The sequence below is a fragment of the Dermacentor variabilis genome, chromosome 8, assembly GCF_050947875.1.
Source record: "Dermacentor variabilis isolate Ectoservices chromosome 8, ASM5094787v1, whole genome shotgun sequence".
NCBI classification, from domain to species: domain Eukaryota; kingdom Metazoa; phylum Arthropoda; class Arachnida; order Ixodida; family Ixodidae; genus Dermacentor; species Dermacentor variabilis.
The window spans coordinates 11314498-11330849 of NC_134575.1; the positions used below are offsets into that span (position 1 = coordinate 11314498).

Consider the following 16352-nt stretch of genomic DNA (forward strand, 5'->3'; position numbering starts at 1 on the left):
ATCAGAGAGTACGAATAAGCAATTAAAAAAAAAGGCGCACGAGAACACTTGTCTAAAGAACAGAAGGACTATTTGTGAGCGCCTGAGTGTGTGTGTGGTGTATGCCTGCTGTTCACGTGAGAATGTGTGCGTGTTCTCATCGTCTGCTTTTTACGCATGCGTCTGAGCTGCGAACACGAGTTTCAGAACCACGATCCTCGAAACTAGCAGACGGCGTCCAAGTTGACAGACGTATCAGGCCTAACTTCTGCGATCAGCGTCACGAGAGACCGTCGCAGAAGACAGGGAAGAAACATAAATGAAGTAAAATATATAAAAAAGTAGGAAATAAAGAGAGACAAACTACTTTACCGGAACTCTAATAGTCTATCTTATTTGCATGTGTTCTTTCTCTTCTAGTCGTTGCAGAATACACAACACTCAAGAGCTCCCTTTAATTAACACCGAGAATAACCGCAGCCTTTCTTTCTTTCTTTCTCTCTCTCTCTCTTTCTTTCTTCCTTTCTTTCATTCTTTCTTTCTTTGGAGAATACTGACATTGTGAGTTTGACTTTTTGGCTTATACACTAAACGGACGCAGCACATAGAAGACCGTCACTGGTATTACAAAGTTCAGTTTCTTGCGTCTCGCCGCTTATTCTTTTCAGGCCCTTTAAAAATATAAAATAAGGAAAGACCATCCCAAAAGCTTTTTTTAGGCCCTTGCGAGTGCAACACCAGTGTCGTACGCGTTCCTGTCTGGACAGCCTGTGTGTCGATGCAGTCTGGTGAAGTTGTGCCAAATCAGTGATGCGACTCGGACGTTTATTACAGAGCAAGGTTTAAGCATGTTTGTTGTTCATGGGGACTCGGATCAACACCCTTCTTTCACTGACTGACTGATGTATTGTTTTATTTATAAAGAAAACAAAAGAAAAGAAGTACAAAAACCTCTGCCTCTGGTTGTCTCATTTCTCTCTGAAATCCATGAAATCCATACCTTGAAATCCACGGCGTCACACTGACGTGCCAGCGCTGTGATTGTGAAATTCAAAAAAAAAAAAAAAGAGAAACGAAGTTTGACCTTCAATTTTTTATACTATTAACCTTCTTCATCAAAATGAATGAAGGTGAAGTTCTTAAAGAACACTTAACCAGTCTAAACTAATTTAGTTTGTCCACTTATGAGGAAGCTTTGCCCCCAAGGTTTCTACGCGTATGTAAATGAACAAGAACGAAGAAATTCTTTTGCCCAATATCCACAGCACTGAATTTAATTGTCTGCCGCATTAGAAAAACATTATTGCTGCATTTGCAAGAAAGATGTATCTCAATATTTTCGAGTAGTTTAATTATTCCGGCTATTAATTTTTAATGAAAGCCTGAAATCAAGAAATTTCAGGAGCTAAAGCATCAAGTTTACAATTCCATAAAAAGAAAGAAACAATACAATTCTGTAAACTGCACCTCTTTCTAGATCTAAAGTGGACAATTTTAGTACATCATATATAGAGGGCTTAATTAAAACAATAATTTGCAAGCGTGACTTGGTGAAGCCAAACAATGTAACACTTTCCCGCAAGCTGAAAAATACCAAAACACATTGGTCCGTGTTAGACGTTCTAGCATGTACGTGCTCAAGAATTGAGGTCCAAGTTGATGATGAAGAGTTATAGAGTTCTAAAGTTTTCTGCTCCCATTATTTAATTTATGAGCTTCGCAATTGCTTCCAGTTTTATGATTGACTCATTTTTTGGCAGTCTATGCAAAAAGTTTACTCCTTAAATCAAACTTCTGCTTCCAAAATATCGCATAATTAAACTTTTTTTTTTTTAGTGCAACAAGTTGCATTCAGATCAGTTGAGCTGTTGTCTTTCTGCAGCACTCCCACGCTCCACCTGCGTTTGGATAGGAAAATGAGAAGTTGATTTCGAGCTAAAGCCCTCAACGTCTGCGCAATGGCAGGTCTAAGCGGAGCTTGAAGCGCCACACCCACGTTGTGCTAAGGGCCATATAAAATGATTGCTTTGGTGCCCATTTTTACATGGGAGCACTCCGTTTCGTGTCACGTCTTATAACTCGTGTCAGAAAGGCAAGCTTAGTGTAACTTTTAGTGAGAGAAGTTCATCGTTAGTGTTATTCGCAGGCTGCCACACGGAATAGTTACTCTAACTGAAGAAGGAGCTGACTAGGCGAGTCGCTTCGTCAACACTCAATTTGCTGTGTCAAAGTAAGTAGCTTAGCTATAAGTGATTAAAAATGATATGATTGTCAATGAATGGTCAGCAGTAAATCTCTTAACTGCTCTTTTCCTTTAATTGAAAATGTTATGAACCTTTCTGTGCTATTTGAAATGAAAACAGCCAATGGAAACCGCCAACATTTCACCACTCACCACTTCACTGCCAAACGAGCAGTGCGTCGCTCAGGTGTATTTTGCAATTCTGTCTTGTCTTCGGTCATGATAATCTGTCACGTTGTTATTTTTAAGATGTCTAAAATTACAAATATATGATGTATTCCACATAATACTTTGCTTTCGGTGTAGCAGCACACAAACAACGTTCAGTTATTCAAATTGTCGCTAAATTCGCCTGTGTGACTGCGTAGCGTACTTATCCATGAGTACGCGATTCCCATGATAGATACCTGGAATGCAAGTAACGTGCTTTATCTAGAAGAGCCTTTAGCAAAAGTACAGCTACCCTGTATTTGAACAAGGATGGCAGTTTGCCAAGAGGACCGAGGCGCGAACAGTTGTACTCACATTGTCATGGTCCAGGGCCCAAGCCCGGGACCTATTGGGCTCCAGTACCGGTGCAGGTGAGTTTTCTTCTTCGAGTACGAGGTCATATGACTTCAGGGCGTAAGCTGCTTTGCTAATCAGCTTGCCAGGCATTGCGTGTCCTTTCACCGACGTCGTACGCAATGAATTAGTGGTTTGGCGACAGGTTGCGTAAAAGAATAATCGAGTGTACCTATTCACCATTGCGTAATTAATGATCAGGGGTCTTTCTTCACAAGTAACAAGTCACTTTATTCAAAGAAAAAAGACTGCATCAAGCCCTCTGACGAGACCTTCTAACAATGGTAATTGTTTCAACAAGGTCAAAGTGTGCATCCCGTGGCTGATGCACGGCAAGATAGACGTGCAAGCCAGGCTGTGGACAGCTGTTTAGAATTGTCTTTAGCGCTGACGGAAAAGTCCAGTTGAAATGTGGCACTGGATGTGTGCTTATATTAGGCGTTTTATGACAACTGGCTGTTGGTACCTTCTGTGCTTCCTCCAAGGTGACCAGCAAAACATTATGATCACTAAAAAGGCAGCATACACAATCACCGCTGAGTATGGGCAGACCGTAGAGGACACCATATTTTCCGTCTTTTCCGCCTGCGCTACGTTAAATTCGTGGAGTGGCACTTCGAGCTGTGTAACATTGTTGGTGTGTACTGGATCTACGCCATCGATCTCCACTCAACAAAAATGCTTCCGGTCTCCTGTGTAGCAAAAGATTCAATGAGATTTCGCAAACGATCCAGTGTGTGTGTGTGTGTGTGTGTGTGTGTGTGTGTGTTGGGGATGTGTTGGGGGTGTGTGTGTGTGTTGGGGGTGTGCGTGTGTGTTGGGGGTGTGTGTGTGTTGGGGGTGCGTGTGTGTTTGGTGTGTGTGTGTGTGTTGGGTGTGTGCGCGGCATGTATGAGCGTCTGTGTACGTGAGTGTGAGTACTGGTGTGATGTGTGCGTGTGTGTGTGCGTGTTTGTGCGCATGTGCGCACATTCGCGTGCGTGCCTCTTTGAGTGTGGGTGTTTGTGCATGCGTGTGCGTTTTTGTTCCTCCCAGTTCGGTGCGTTTTCTCCGTCTGTGTGTACGTGTCTTGTCTTTTGCTTTACCGCTCCACTCGAACAGCCTGCACAGGCGTGCGATGAGGCTCACATCTCCAGCTTTGCGTTAAAGCCAGCACCTACCTTCCGCTATCGCAGCACTATTTCTTTACTTAACCACCTGTTTTATCTTCCGCGAACACTTCGTTTATTGGGTGCTCTGGCATTTAGAAAACGCTCACGACACAGCCGCGAGCAACACAGCCGCCATGGTTCGCATACCAAGACCACTTCAATATGATCCACATGAACGCGTCGGAAAGGCATGGCTATATCGCTGCACTGACCGCAGCAGTGGCACTGTTAGCTTTCGGCTGGCATAGGGAGAAGCCATGACTGCCGACAAGCACTGCCTTCCAGAGCTGACAACGAGCTCGTGGGTGATAAAAATCTGTCACAGCAAAATTGGCGCCTTTCTTTGGAGTTACGCAGTAGGCTGCATCAAAGTTCCATTCGCTTTCTGTAAAAAAAGAGACATAAAGAGACCCCATCTATTGGTCACCTGTTGCCGTCATTTACTCAAGAACGCCAGTGCGCACTGCAGTAGCAGAAACAGGAATTGCGCAAAATGGTGGTAAAAGCGAGTTCAGTCGGAATTACCGACGAAAATTACTGCGTGGCAAAAATGCGATTATTTAAAGTTTCATTTCTTGCGGAGTACAATCATGATTATATGAAAAATGAGCTCACTAGCACTTGCCGCAGCGGGAGATGTGGACTTCGGCGGGCTGTTCGCCATCCGGAGGTTTCAATCCTGGACACAGTCAAATTACGTCATATCGTCTATTCTGCAATGGCGGCGTTTAGGAGCGGCAGCAGCCTCACGACCCATTCAGAACAGTCAAGACGGTGGATTAGACAATATGACGCTAATTGCCAATACCATGTCCACAGCACCACTCCAGGAGATCGGCACGGCCTGCTGCGTCGTAGCACAGCGGTGTCCGTAACTAACGTACTAGCACGTCTTTGAGCAGCCTGTTCGGAAAAGCCGGTTGCAAAACTGCTATGTCACAACTTGACAGGGCGCGCTTTCGCGTTTCCGAACAGTTTTTGGCTATTTAAACAATCTGCAGCTCGAGCTTGGGCACGCGCTGGCGAATACCATTTCATACTTCTGGCACTGTATACAAACATTAGGGAAATATTTCTTTCTGCGCCGTGTTAGCGTGCACCAGATGAAATCGAGTGGAAAAAGTCCACAAGAAAGACGAAAGCTTGCGGACTGAACAGTCAGCGCTTTCTTCTTTTTTTTTTAGACCGCAGCATTTACACGTTCTGGGATCACTGATGCCTCGTTACTCCGAATAGGCGCGTTATGCAAGCACGACGTTCATCTGCACTGCAGGCGAGGTCCTTGATGAGCTCTCTCTTTCGCGTGCCGACAGCAACAGCACGGCATGGGACCCGGCCGCGTACGGAGGTTTCCGGCAAGCCATGCGCGAACTCGGAGCAGACGACTTGGCTCGACGGTCACCGGCCAATGATCTGCGGCGCGTCGTGCAAATCGGGGATCCCCTTGCGCTTGCGCGAGCAGACGATAAAGGTGAGGCCGATGACGATGTACAAGCCGAAGGTGATCCAGGCGAAGTAGTAGGAGAAGCCAAAGTTCCAGCGGCAACCCTTGGGCAGCCGCGAGGTCAGGTAGCGCTCCTCGTAGGTGGCCGAGTTGTTCTCCACTTCCATCACCACCATCATCACGCCGGCTGCGATGGGTGAAAAGCGTTAGCGATTGCAACATCGCTGCCGCTGTGTGCATGATCACTTGCAACGCTATCGTCATAAGCACTCCCACCGCTAAACTAAACCCGCGGCACGAGAAACGCTTCTGCCAGCGCTCTGAGTTCGAGAAAAACGAGCGGCAGCGCTCAGCTTACACCTGCCAGAAGAACTGCGCAACGCGATATATCCAACCGACGGCGACCACCCGGCAATCTGGCGTACAAAACTTCAACTTTTTATTCACAAGTTGCCTCTGGACAGAATTTGAAACCCTGAGTAGAGATCGTCAGACACGAGTCACGCTTCTTAGTGCAGACCAAGCAGTACTTGGAAAATAAGAAAAATGGCACAGTTTAACCCCTGCCAATGTCTACAAACCATCTGTGGTGTGTGTGTGTACGTGCGTGGGTTTGTTGATGTACCTGCGCGCGTACAGTCGGTGTCAACAGTTTACGGGACACAGGATTATGGGGGGAAAAAGTTGAACGCCCGCGAAGCCCGGCCACACAACGTCGAATTGAGAGTTACATTTTGCAATAGTTTGTGTTACCGGCCCACTGATTTATTCAATTAAAAATCATCATGCACCACGCAAATTCATAATTTCCACGGAACACATGTTCCGAAAACATTTAACGCCGATTGTACGGTTTAAATTAAGGTAAATAAATTATTTGGTTTTACGGGCAAAAACCACGATCTGATTATGAGGCAAGTCGTAGTGGGGTACTCCGGATTAATTTTGTCCAAGACGCCGTCTGTAACGCGCGTCCATTGTACGGGACACGGGCGTTGTTGCCTTTCGCCCCCATCAAAATGCGGCCGCCGCCACCACCGGGATTTGATCCCGCGACCTCGTGCTTAGCAGCGCAACGCGACAGCCGCTAAATAAGCCACCAGGGCTGTGCGTGTGCGCGTGCCAGTCATACTTTTTTCGCTTCTCTCACTTCAGTTGAAATGTCGAGCCCTTCAAGCAGTATAGACTCATTGCGAACCTCCGAATGTGCGCGAAACCGTGCCCTCTCAATCTCCTGTCTCTCTCTTTTCATCCGTGTACCCTTTCCCCAGCGCAGGGTAGCAAACCGGAAGTGTGTCTGGTTAACCTCCCTGCCTAGCCTCTCATCTATTTCTCTCTCTCTCTCTCTCTTTCTCAAGCAGTATGGTCAGTTTAATGTCGACGTACCTACATGTACATGTATTTCTCTTCCCCATGTGGACAGGACGTTGTTCACAGACGAGAAAAAAAAAGGAACTACAGAATTCGTCCCCCCGGCTTCCTCGCCACAGATGGACACCGGGGCAGCGAAATCACCGGCCAAAGTGCCCTGGACTCTCTGCGTGGAGTATTTGTCAATGCCTCGGGACTACACCGCTGCCGAGTGGTTCCGAGCAAACGCGGCCTGGCATCATTCGAGGCCAACCACGTGTACTGGGCGAGTGCCAATTCTCGCTGTCGCTTTCTCTTTCGCTGCGACAGCGAAATAGGCAGGGATCCGTGCGTCGCAGCCTCGAAGCACAGGCATTGTCTTCTGTGATAGCGTTCAAGTCTTAAAAACATTTTACACAGTTTGGGGCTTATCTTGCCCCCGAACAGCGTCGTCATTTATCTACGTGTATTTGCCTGCTTTAACATTTATTCAACACCCTGCTCTCGCAACTTCCCCGTCAGGAAATCTGTCACACTCCTACGCGTATGCCGTTCCTGACTTGAGAGTACTGGGAACTAACATAGAGGACGATTATTCTTTAGGGACAACGTAAGCTCCAAATGGCGTACATTTTTCTGAGAGGGCAGAATTTTCATACAAGGGATCTTGGGGCCGTACTACTGTGATCTCAAAGAAATAGTTAAGGATTTTCTCTCGATTTTCGCAGAAAGCTAGGCTAGTTGGTACTTATTTATCGTAGGCATATCGAGCGCTTCTCGGGAAAAGCACAAAAGAATACGTGACAGCGGCCTTCCTGTCTTGTCTGCGTTCCTCTCGTCTATGTTCCTGTGTTCCATTAGTGTGTTATTTTTTCTCGGGAGTGCCATGTTTCAGATCTCATTAATTATTTAGAGGAACACTGTTTTGGCTGCTGGTATATTGGTGCGGTCATTTTAGCGGCTCTTATTCTTGTTCATTGCGTGCAGGATTTTACGAATTGTCAGTGCTGTTCTTTATCAGAAATATTGTTCTCTGTTTCACATTCACTAGTATAACCAAGTTGTATGTAAGTTGTATATTGAGTTTCCATTTGCTATGGCCCTATGATCATTATTTTTAATGTCCTTATGAGTGTATTTTTTATGTGTAGTTGTATTCAATGTACGGGTCGTGGGGCCCTCGTCAGGCAATTGAATCTGCTTTTAGCCCCTTCATCCCAGCCTTTGTATGTCTAAATAAACAAAGAAATTGAGAGAGTCTTGCGCTGTGTCACTCGCATAGCGAATAGGTGCTACTTAAGACAACGTTCTTCGAAGCGCACACGTCTATTGCTCTAGCAGTAAGACTTTGTAGACATTTTGTTTATGACGTTTTCAACTTCGATCTGTGTTGAGGCTGAGCTAACTATTTATGGCAAGCGTTGGCAAGCAACCACAGAAGAATAACTGCAGAAGGGGTTGGTAAGTCGACAGGGGGTTGAGATGGTTTCGTGGCTACGATGAGCAAGTTTGCGAACGGACGATCGAATATCTGACTGTGATTACTGATAAGGCAGAATTGATGCGTTCCGTAGTATTATGGAATAATCTTCCTGCAAATGTATCAAGCATTCGAGAGGCTTCAAATTTTAGGAAACAGCTTGATACTTTCTTCTCTTGCGCTAGACGTGTTTTTCTGGCTAAAGATATCCCTGTTTATGCACCTTCAGCAATGGTTTCGTCCATAAAATTTGACATGTTTCTTTTTCTGATTGTACTTTTTTACTTTCCAAGGCTTCTTCCTTCTCCTTCTTTCTGCTGTACAAATTTTAGATTGCTCCTTGTTAAAATATATACCCTCTCCTCCACATTTATTGTTCTGATGTGGGAAGCCATGAACTATTATTAAGCATCTGCGTAAATATGCAAAAGCGGAGGTTAGCTAAGAACCATCCGCGGTAGCTCAGTGGCTATGGCACTGCGATGCTAAGCTCGAGGTCGTGGGTTCGATCAGGTCGCGGCGGCCGCATTTCGATCGGACGAAATTCAAACACGCTTGTTTATTTAGACCTGGGTGCACGTTAAAGAACCCTAGCTGGTCGAAATTAACCCTAAGTACCCCAATATGGCATGCCTCATAATCAGATCACGGTTTTTGCACGTAAAACTCAGAATATAATTTAATTTACTTTAGATGAGTAGAAACGCGAGAATGAAAAGAAGGAACGAGCGAGTCAATTGTACATAAGACAAGATAACCAGTAGGCTCAAAAATGATGTTACTGCCATTGCTCGGTTGAGGTATGAGAGGGTCGTGATTGAGTGGGTCGGTTGAGTGGGTTGAGCGAGCTAATGAGTGATAAAGTGAGCGATCCAGCAGTTGAGTGCTCAAGCATGTGTTAGTGGCGTAGCACGGCGAGACAGTGCCGAAAAGGGAACAGAGAAAATAATATAGAGCGGAGAGGTCGGTGGCGCCGTCTCACCGCTGATGAAGTGCACCCCTCCTGCGAGCCTCTTGAACATGTACCGGTGCTCCTTGAAGGTGTACACAGAGAACCCGATGCCCATGAGGAGTATGACGAGGCTCAGAGTGCAGAAGGCCACCTCCGAGCGGGTGTACTCTGCGATGGTGGGGCCCACACGAGCGCAGAAGCAGGACAGTCATTTTTCAGTCACAAGGGACGCCGCAGACCAGCTTTCGTTGTCGGGACACGTTTGCGTATTTACACCCCTTTTTTATTGCGATAGCGCACTTCAATTTCTCGTACGTGTAATGTACTCATCTTCCAGTAATGAAGCTCAAGGACTATAAATATATTATCTGCCACAGGCGGTCATTTAGAACCCCCTTAAGGTTAAAAAAGAAGCGCCTGATTTAGCATTAAAAAAGCACGCATAGTTTCCCTGCGCACATAAATACATTCTCACAGTGTGTCATTGTAAAGGCAAACGCCTGACTTGCATCTCTAGTGTAAAATTGCTTCTTACACTTAAATGAAAACAAAATCCACTTCACGTTTCCTCGAACGCAAGGTCTATTTAGTACACACCGTTAAGTGATTTTATTACTGACGCTTCTTGAGTAGTTGTCGAATAAATAACTGTTCTAAAAGTGCTTATGCTTTCTTTATGTTCATTCCTTTTACTGAGCAACATTATCATCATTAGCCACAAAAGAGCCTATGTTTGTGTGTTTACACGTAATGTGGCATCACCGTTTAAAAACTAGATAAAATCACCTACCAAGAATTGTGCGGTCAATCTCCATGTCTTGTCGGATAGCTTCCTCCGACGGGAACACGCTGAAGAAGGAACAGAAGCCTGCATGATTTAAAGGAGAGGAGGGGGCTTAAAATGAATTCCTCCAGAGAAATAAACCCGGACTAATTTTCAGCTTAGCGGGAGCTAAAACACATGTTCAACCCTAAGCACACTTGTCCACAGCGGTTATGCTAGGGTAGCTAAGGTGGCTTTGGGTTGGGTTCAGTTTGTTTAGCTTAAGTCGGGTTTCGTTAGGCTAGGTTAGGTTGGGGTGCGTCCGGTTGGCCTAGGGTAAGTTAGGTTAGAACAAGTTGTGTTATGTCAGGTTAGGTTAATTAGATCACATGTATTGAGATAAACCAATAAACAATCAATCAATCAATGCGCGGTAGTCTTCGTTCACATGGAATGGTGGAGGTCGCCATGCCGAGACAAGTTGTCTCCTCCCCAAGGCAGCGCCTACCTGGCAGGCAGGAATGTATTCTACAAACGTCTTCATTAACAAAAAAAAAATATCGGTAAACGTGGAGTATGCAGGAAGGGTAGAATTAAGTGGGGCGTAGGGTTCACTGTAGTAGCTCAAGCTAACCGCCACCAAAATCCGACAAAATTTAACACGGAAACCGTCAATTTGGTATCATTGATTCGCTCACTCTGTTCGGCTCCGGGTTTCCCATTGGGCATGGCTGGCGCAGTGGTCCGGCACATCCGGAAGAGGCCCATGTTCGCGTACAGGAAGAAACTCTTGGTGCGGTTCACGTACACGGGGCCTGACTCGGGCGCCACTACGGTGATCCATTGTTCGGTGCCGATGCAGATGATCCACAGGAAGAAGCCCAGCATGGCGGCCAGAGTGGCCCACAGGAGGGCGCGCCGCTCGCTCTGCAGCACCGCCTTGGGGTCCTCTTCCGGACCGGCCGCGGCCTCCTGAAATCGGCGCTCGCGTTTTGACCGGCGGCTGCCGGTCTTGCTCTTGCTGCTCTTGGTGCTGGTCCTCGACTTCTTTGAGGAACCCATGATTAACAGACGATAAAGGCAGCCCGCGCAGACAGCAGGCCACGATACCGGGAGGCGACACACGCAAACAATGTGACTACCAGACGACGAAAACCGTAAGACGACGCAAGCAGACCACACACCCACCAGACGTCACAAGGAGACGACACGACAGGGTAGACTACACATAACAAGTTCAGAAAGGCGCGTTAGCTCTAACGACGGCAGTGGACGTGCTGCGAGTTAACTCCTCGTGTTGGACGGCTTTCGATGAGCAAGGTGAAGCACGTGCCATTAACGGTGATCAGCTGTCAGTGTCTGTATTTCTGCAGATGGCGGCGTAGTCGCATTCACCGAAGTAGCACGTCACGAAGACCGTGAGAGTTTGCTGGTGTAGGCGAAAGTGGTTACTGAACAATACAGAAGGCTGTAAAATACAAAGTATTAGCGACAAAATAAAATTTAATTGGCCACAAAGGACGATAAAATCGCAAACACAGTTACGCCAACCACCCGACAGCCGTCCCCTAAAGAAGGAACAGACGGTAGGACATTTACCCCAGCTGTGACAAGTTCACGCGAACAAAGCTGTTTGCACTACAAACTACAGTCTAAATAACAAACTTCTGCTTATACTGCATTCAAAAACGTATATCCTCAGTGCACCTGCTAATGTGAAAGGCTTGCATGGCACTTAAGCAGTGGCTCAAGCCGCAGCAAGACCTTGATGCTCTAAGTTAGCAACGCTTAACAGCACTAGCTTTGTGAAGCCTTCAGCACATACAAAAAATAGTAAATCAGAAAGCTGAACCTTCACTGGTCAATGTCGCCGTCATGGGCAACCTTGAAACGGCGACAGCCTACATCAGGTGGTGGATATGAAAGATGTGACAGGCTCATGACAATATCTCTTGCTGGAATTCTACTCAGATTCCCGAGAGGTTCTCCGTAGGGCATCAAGAGGCCTTCTCGACGGGCATCAGGTGCTTTGAGTGTCAAGAAAGATGGCTACGACGAAATTAAATCAATAGATACGCCCACATGGGCAAAGTCCATCGGTGACAACAGAATTGGTCCGGTGCGCAAGCCGTTGTCTTGCTTCTCAAGAAGCCTCTTTGCTGAAGCAGTTCCACAGCTCCAGATTTACGCCATCCTGCATATAAGAAAATTGCAGGGATATGTTAGTGTACCGCTACATACATACATATATATATATATATATATATATATATATATATATATATATATATATATATATATATATATATATATATATATATATATATATATATATATAAAATAAGCACTAAGGGACCTAGGAACACCTGTGCTACTTAAACGAAAACGTTTTATCCCACTGCAGCTGCAGTGTCCATAAAATTTATGGTTCTTCCCATTCGAAACACATGGTTTCGTGCGCTGAAACATTATATGAAAGAAATAAGGTAAATAAGCAAACATACTAGCTAGCGAGATACCCAAGTCAAGCTACCTCTACAGTCAAACATGGTGTCTATATGATGTTACAAAACAAGATAAAAAGTGGTAAGCAAAGCTGGCGCATAACCCACAGCAAGGGCAGATCATGTGACACCGGTGTGCAAATGCGCCTTTGCGCGTGCCGTATGCAGAGCAGCAGAAGACGTGGCGCCTTGCCATTGTCCGCGTGGGGCTGCCACAGTGGGCCGAGCTCCAAAACCACCGCAGCGCAACGCCTTGTCTCGTCTCGGCATCCGCACGAGCGGGCCACAAAACAACAACGTGTCCCGGGGTCAGTGCTATTTCGGATTGCAACGATGGAACGCGACTGGCGAGCCTGTGCTGGCTGTCGCGCACGACCGGCGTGACTTCACTGTTATCCGGGTTTCGTGCGAGCCTTGAAAGCAGACGTCCTGTCCTCGAAGCAAAGAGTCAACTGTCAGTGGAATATTAACCCCGTTACTAGGGCTTACGTTCGACCGTGTAGGTATATGGAATCGCAGCAGGTGTTCAGCGCTAGAGGAACGTGGAAGAAAAGGACGGACGCAATACGAGCGGCCGCCTTGTCCATCTTTTCTGACCCCTTGTTTTCCAGCGTTTGATAGCTGTTTAACCCGTTTAGTTACGAATTACGAACTCTCTATGAATGTGACTCCTTGTGAACAGCGCGAAGAATGGGACTATAGGATAGACAAGCGCAAACGCAGCCTATCAACAGGTATTTATTTGAAGCACGCACGCACATGCACACGCACCACATGTGTATATATGGTGCACAAACTCCAAATATTCAGCAAAATACGATGCTTACATTGCCAGAAACGGACAACGCAGAACGAGATTCCACGGTGAAACAAAGATAGAGCACATTGGTCACGTGCTCAAACGAATCATCGGTTCAAGTACAGTCCAACTCGTCGTCGCTAAGCAGACTAAATCAAAGGCAGGCTAAAGCGCGTGTTGCTCCTCATGTGAATCGCGTACACCTCGAAAATTTATCTCGTTCTTTGATGCTTGTACTTCCGGAGGATTTCGCACTCGTCAAGATGGCGAATGCTGCGGCACACGATGGCCCGGGGTTCTTGAATAAGGTTTATTCTCTCTCTCTCTCTCTCTCTCTCTCTCTCTCTCTCTCTCTCTCTCTCTGGTATGGCGAGGTCGCGGTATGCCCCGTCCTGAGTTGAGTGTCGAAGCATTTTTCCTTAGACAGTCGCTCGCTAGGCGGCCCCGTAGATTTGTAGTTTAACGAAGCACACATTAAAACACAGCAACGTGTCTTCGAACGGGTTTCGCCAACGTGTTTTGGCAGCAGACCATTAAAGATTCACGTCCTTGAAATGTATTATTCTTTTTTTTTTATCGCGCGCAATGTGACGATAGCGTCTCCGACTCTACGTGACGTCACGTTCTGCAGCGTGCCTTCAGGTGGTGCCCATACATCGTACCCAGCCTTCCCTTAGCGACGGCGCTCCCTCAGAGTAATGAAAACCGATGGACGCGTGCATCATCGAAAGGAGGGGAAAATAAACTTCGTAACGGCTGCGGCGTTGGCGCCAATATGGGTCGCTCGCGGTGTATATCGTGAAGCACGTCAGGAAGCGATATGAAAGCATTATATTTTTATTAAGAGCCTGTCCAACTTCATAAGGGCGCGACAAAGTTCCGCATGGCCTCCGAGAGATTGCGGCGTTCCGTCATTTCTAGTGGAACATTACAGCGTTCTAGCGACACGGACGCAGAACAAAAAGAAGCCGGTGTGCTATATCTTCAACTCAAGTTTATTTCGAAATTTTATTTCGTGGGAAGTTATGTAAACTAGTCTTATTGCAAGAAGAGAAACTGTCGCTGCTCCGAGCCTGAGTTCGTTCCATTTCTATCGAATTGAAGTTAGAACGTCGATTTATTTATTTATTTATTTATTTATTTATTTATTTATTTATTTATTTTAACGTCTGGAAACAACACTTTGGCTATGAGAGACGCCTCCAAATTATATAGATAACCCGGGGGAGGGGGGAGGCAGTATTTTGTAAATGTCCACCCAGCATTTCGTCTTCCGCTGGAGTTTCATTGGCTGGGCTGAGGTAAGCGATAGAAGGATGGCAGGCGCCCCCGCCAATCAGCACTTCAGCAGCAGACGACATGGACATGTCCACTTGGTGGATACTTTCAGAATAGTCCCCTGGAGTCCTTTAACGTGCAACTAAATCTAAGTACACGAACGTCTTTTGCCTTTAACACCTATCAAAGTGCGGACGTAGTGACTAGGAATCAAACCCACAACCCCACGCTATGCAGAAGAACGCCATCCACAGATTCACCGCGCCGCTTAGAAGAGTGCAACATCTCTCGGAGTACATACAAAGCAGGCACTTCGGCGTCGGCCTTTTTCAAAACCTTCTTTAGCCGGGCTCGGGTTCGTGTACGTGAACCAGGATCACTTTCTCCTTGATCAGCGCCGTCGTGGCGCAAAAAGTCGCGCGGGAATGTTATGGCTACATTTGTTTTATTGTACGGAGAAAAGGTTTGCGAGAAAACTTGAGACGAATCTTCGGTGCAGGTCGAGATGCACTCTTGCTGCTTGTTGGCCGCGAAGAAGAAGTCTGACGCAGGTCGCAGGCTTTCGCCACCTGTGATGATGGTGCACTGCAAGCGCTGTGAAATTATCATTGCCGTCTTCGACGTGCGCTACAACTCCTGTAGTGCACGCTCAAGATGTAACGCTTGTATTTCACGAAACTTCTGTCTGCTTGCTCGCTTGTTTTGGTTTGGCTATTTGGTTATTCGTTTGCGCCTTTGTTCGTGCGAACGTTTGCGAATTGTCGAGAAATCTCTTCGAAGTGTCGATATATCTCTCTGTGGAGACACCCTTTTATTTACTTCTTCAACGAATGTGGCTTCACTGTAGGCAAGTGGCTGTCACTGTCGCCCCTGCGCAGCCAGAGTGAAGAAGCACTGCGAAACGTTGAGGAGCGGCAGGGCGAACCAGAACGCTTTCTTTCTTCTGAAAGAAAAAGAGCTAAAATGAAGTCCGGTTACTATAACATGGCGTGGTGCTAGCCGCGCGGACCATGATCGAGGTTTGGTTTGGCGTACGCGTTGATGGTGGACCACGAAACCATGTGTGTAACAGCCATCGCGAGGCGAAGAGGCCGTCGGTCATGCGAGCCGTTCGGCTCCCAGTTCTCAGATGCTGCAGAAAACAAAAGAAGCGCACGGTGGCGAAAACGTAGAAATATTTTTTTTTCTCGAAAAGTAAAACATAAGACTGCTAACGTGGCTCAGGAACGATTACGTATTTGGTTTCTCCCTGCATTCTTTTCTTTTCTTCTTTCATGTATATATATATATTCTTTTATATCCCGCTGTGTTCTTGAAGGAATCGCCGCTGGTGGCGGTGGAGCCGGCGGGGTATCCCGTTTCTCAAAAAAACCGGGAAGGCAGCTCGGCCGGGCTTGAGCCACAGCTCGCTCGGCTTGCTCGAGAATACTGACCGTTCGCTCGATAGTTCCGGGCAATTCTCGAGGGGTCCGCGGTGAAGGAAAAACGAAACCAGAGCCGTCGAGTATACAACTCCCCGAGTATCATTCTCAGATTTCGCTTTCTGGATTTGAGCGGGGAGGAACGAAAAAAACGAAAAGAAATAATAATAATAAACACAGCGCCGAAGATGGCTCTGACGGCGACGATAAAAAAAAAAGAAGCGAGAAAAAATAAACGATAGGAGGGTTGCTTTTGCCTAGGAAAACGGTTTTCGTTGTTGTTGTTGTTGTGGCACTCACGTTCTTCGCTTCCTCTCACTTCGTTTTTGTGTGCGTGTTTGCATGCAGGTGTGCGCGTTTTTACGCGTTTGTACGAGCGTTCGCTCGCTTGGGTTACGTTCGTATACAGACGTACTTTCAAAAAA

General features: G+C 46.5%; 1 protein-coding gene across 2 annotated transcripts in view; it reads right to left on the reverse strand.

Annotated features, from left to right (window-relative positions):
* Positions 1–3838: 3838 nt before the first annotated feature.
* LOC142589615 (uncharacterized) overlaps positions 3839–16352 on the reverse strand; it is a 56745-nt gene continuing 44231 nt past the window's right edge. For both annotated transcript variants that reach the window (XM_075701117.1, XM_075701118.1), the window contains 4 exons: positions 10624–12119; positions 9953–10030; positions 9193–9330; positions 3839–5567 (listed from right to left, as the gene is read on the reverse strand). In XM_075701117.1, the coding sequence (XP_075557232.1) occupies positions 5335–5567; positions 9193–9330; positions 9953–10030; positions 10624–10987 (813 nt within the window). In that variant the 5' untranslated portion in view covers positions 10988–12119 and the 3' untranslated portion in view covers positions 3839–5334. The remainder of the gene's footprint in view (positions 5568–9192; positions 9331–9952; positions 10031–10623; positions 12120–16352) is intronic.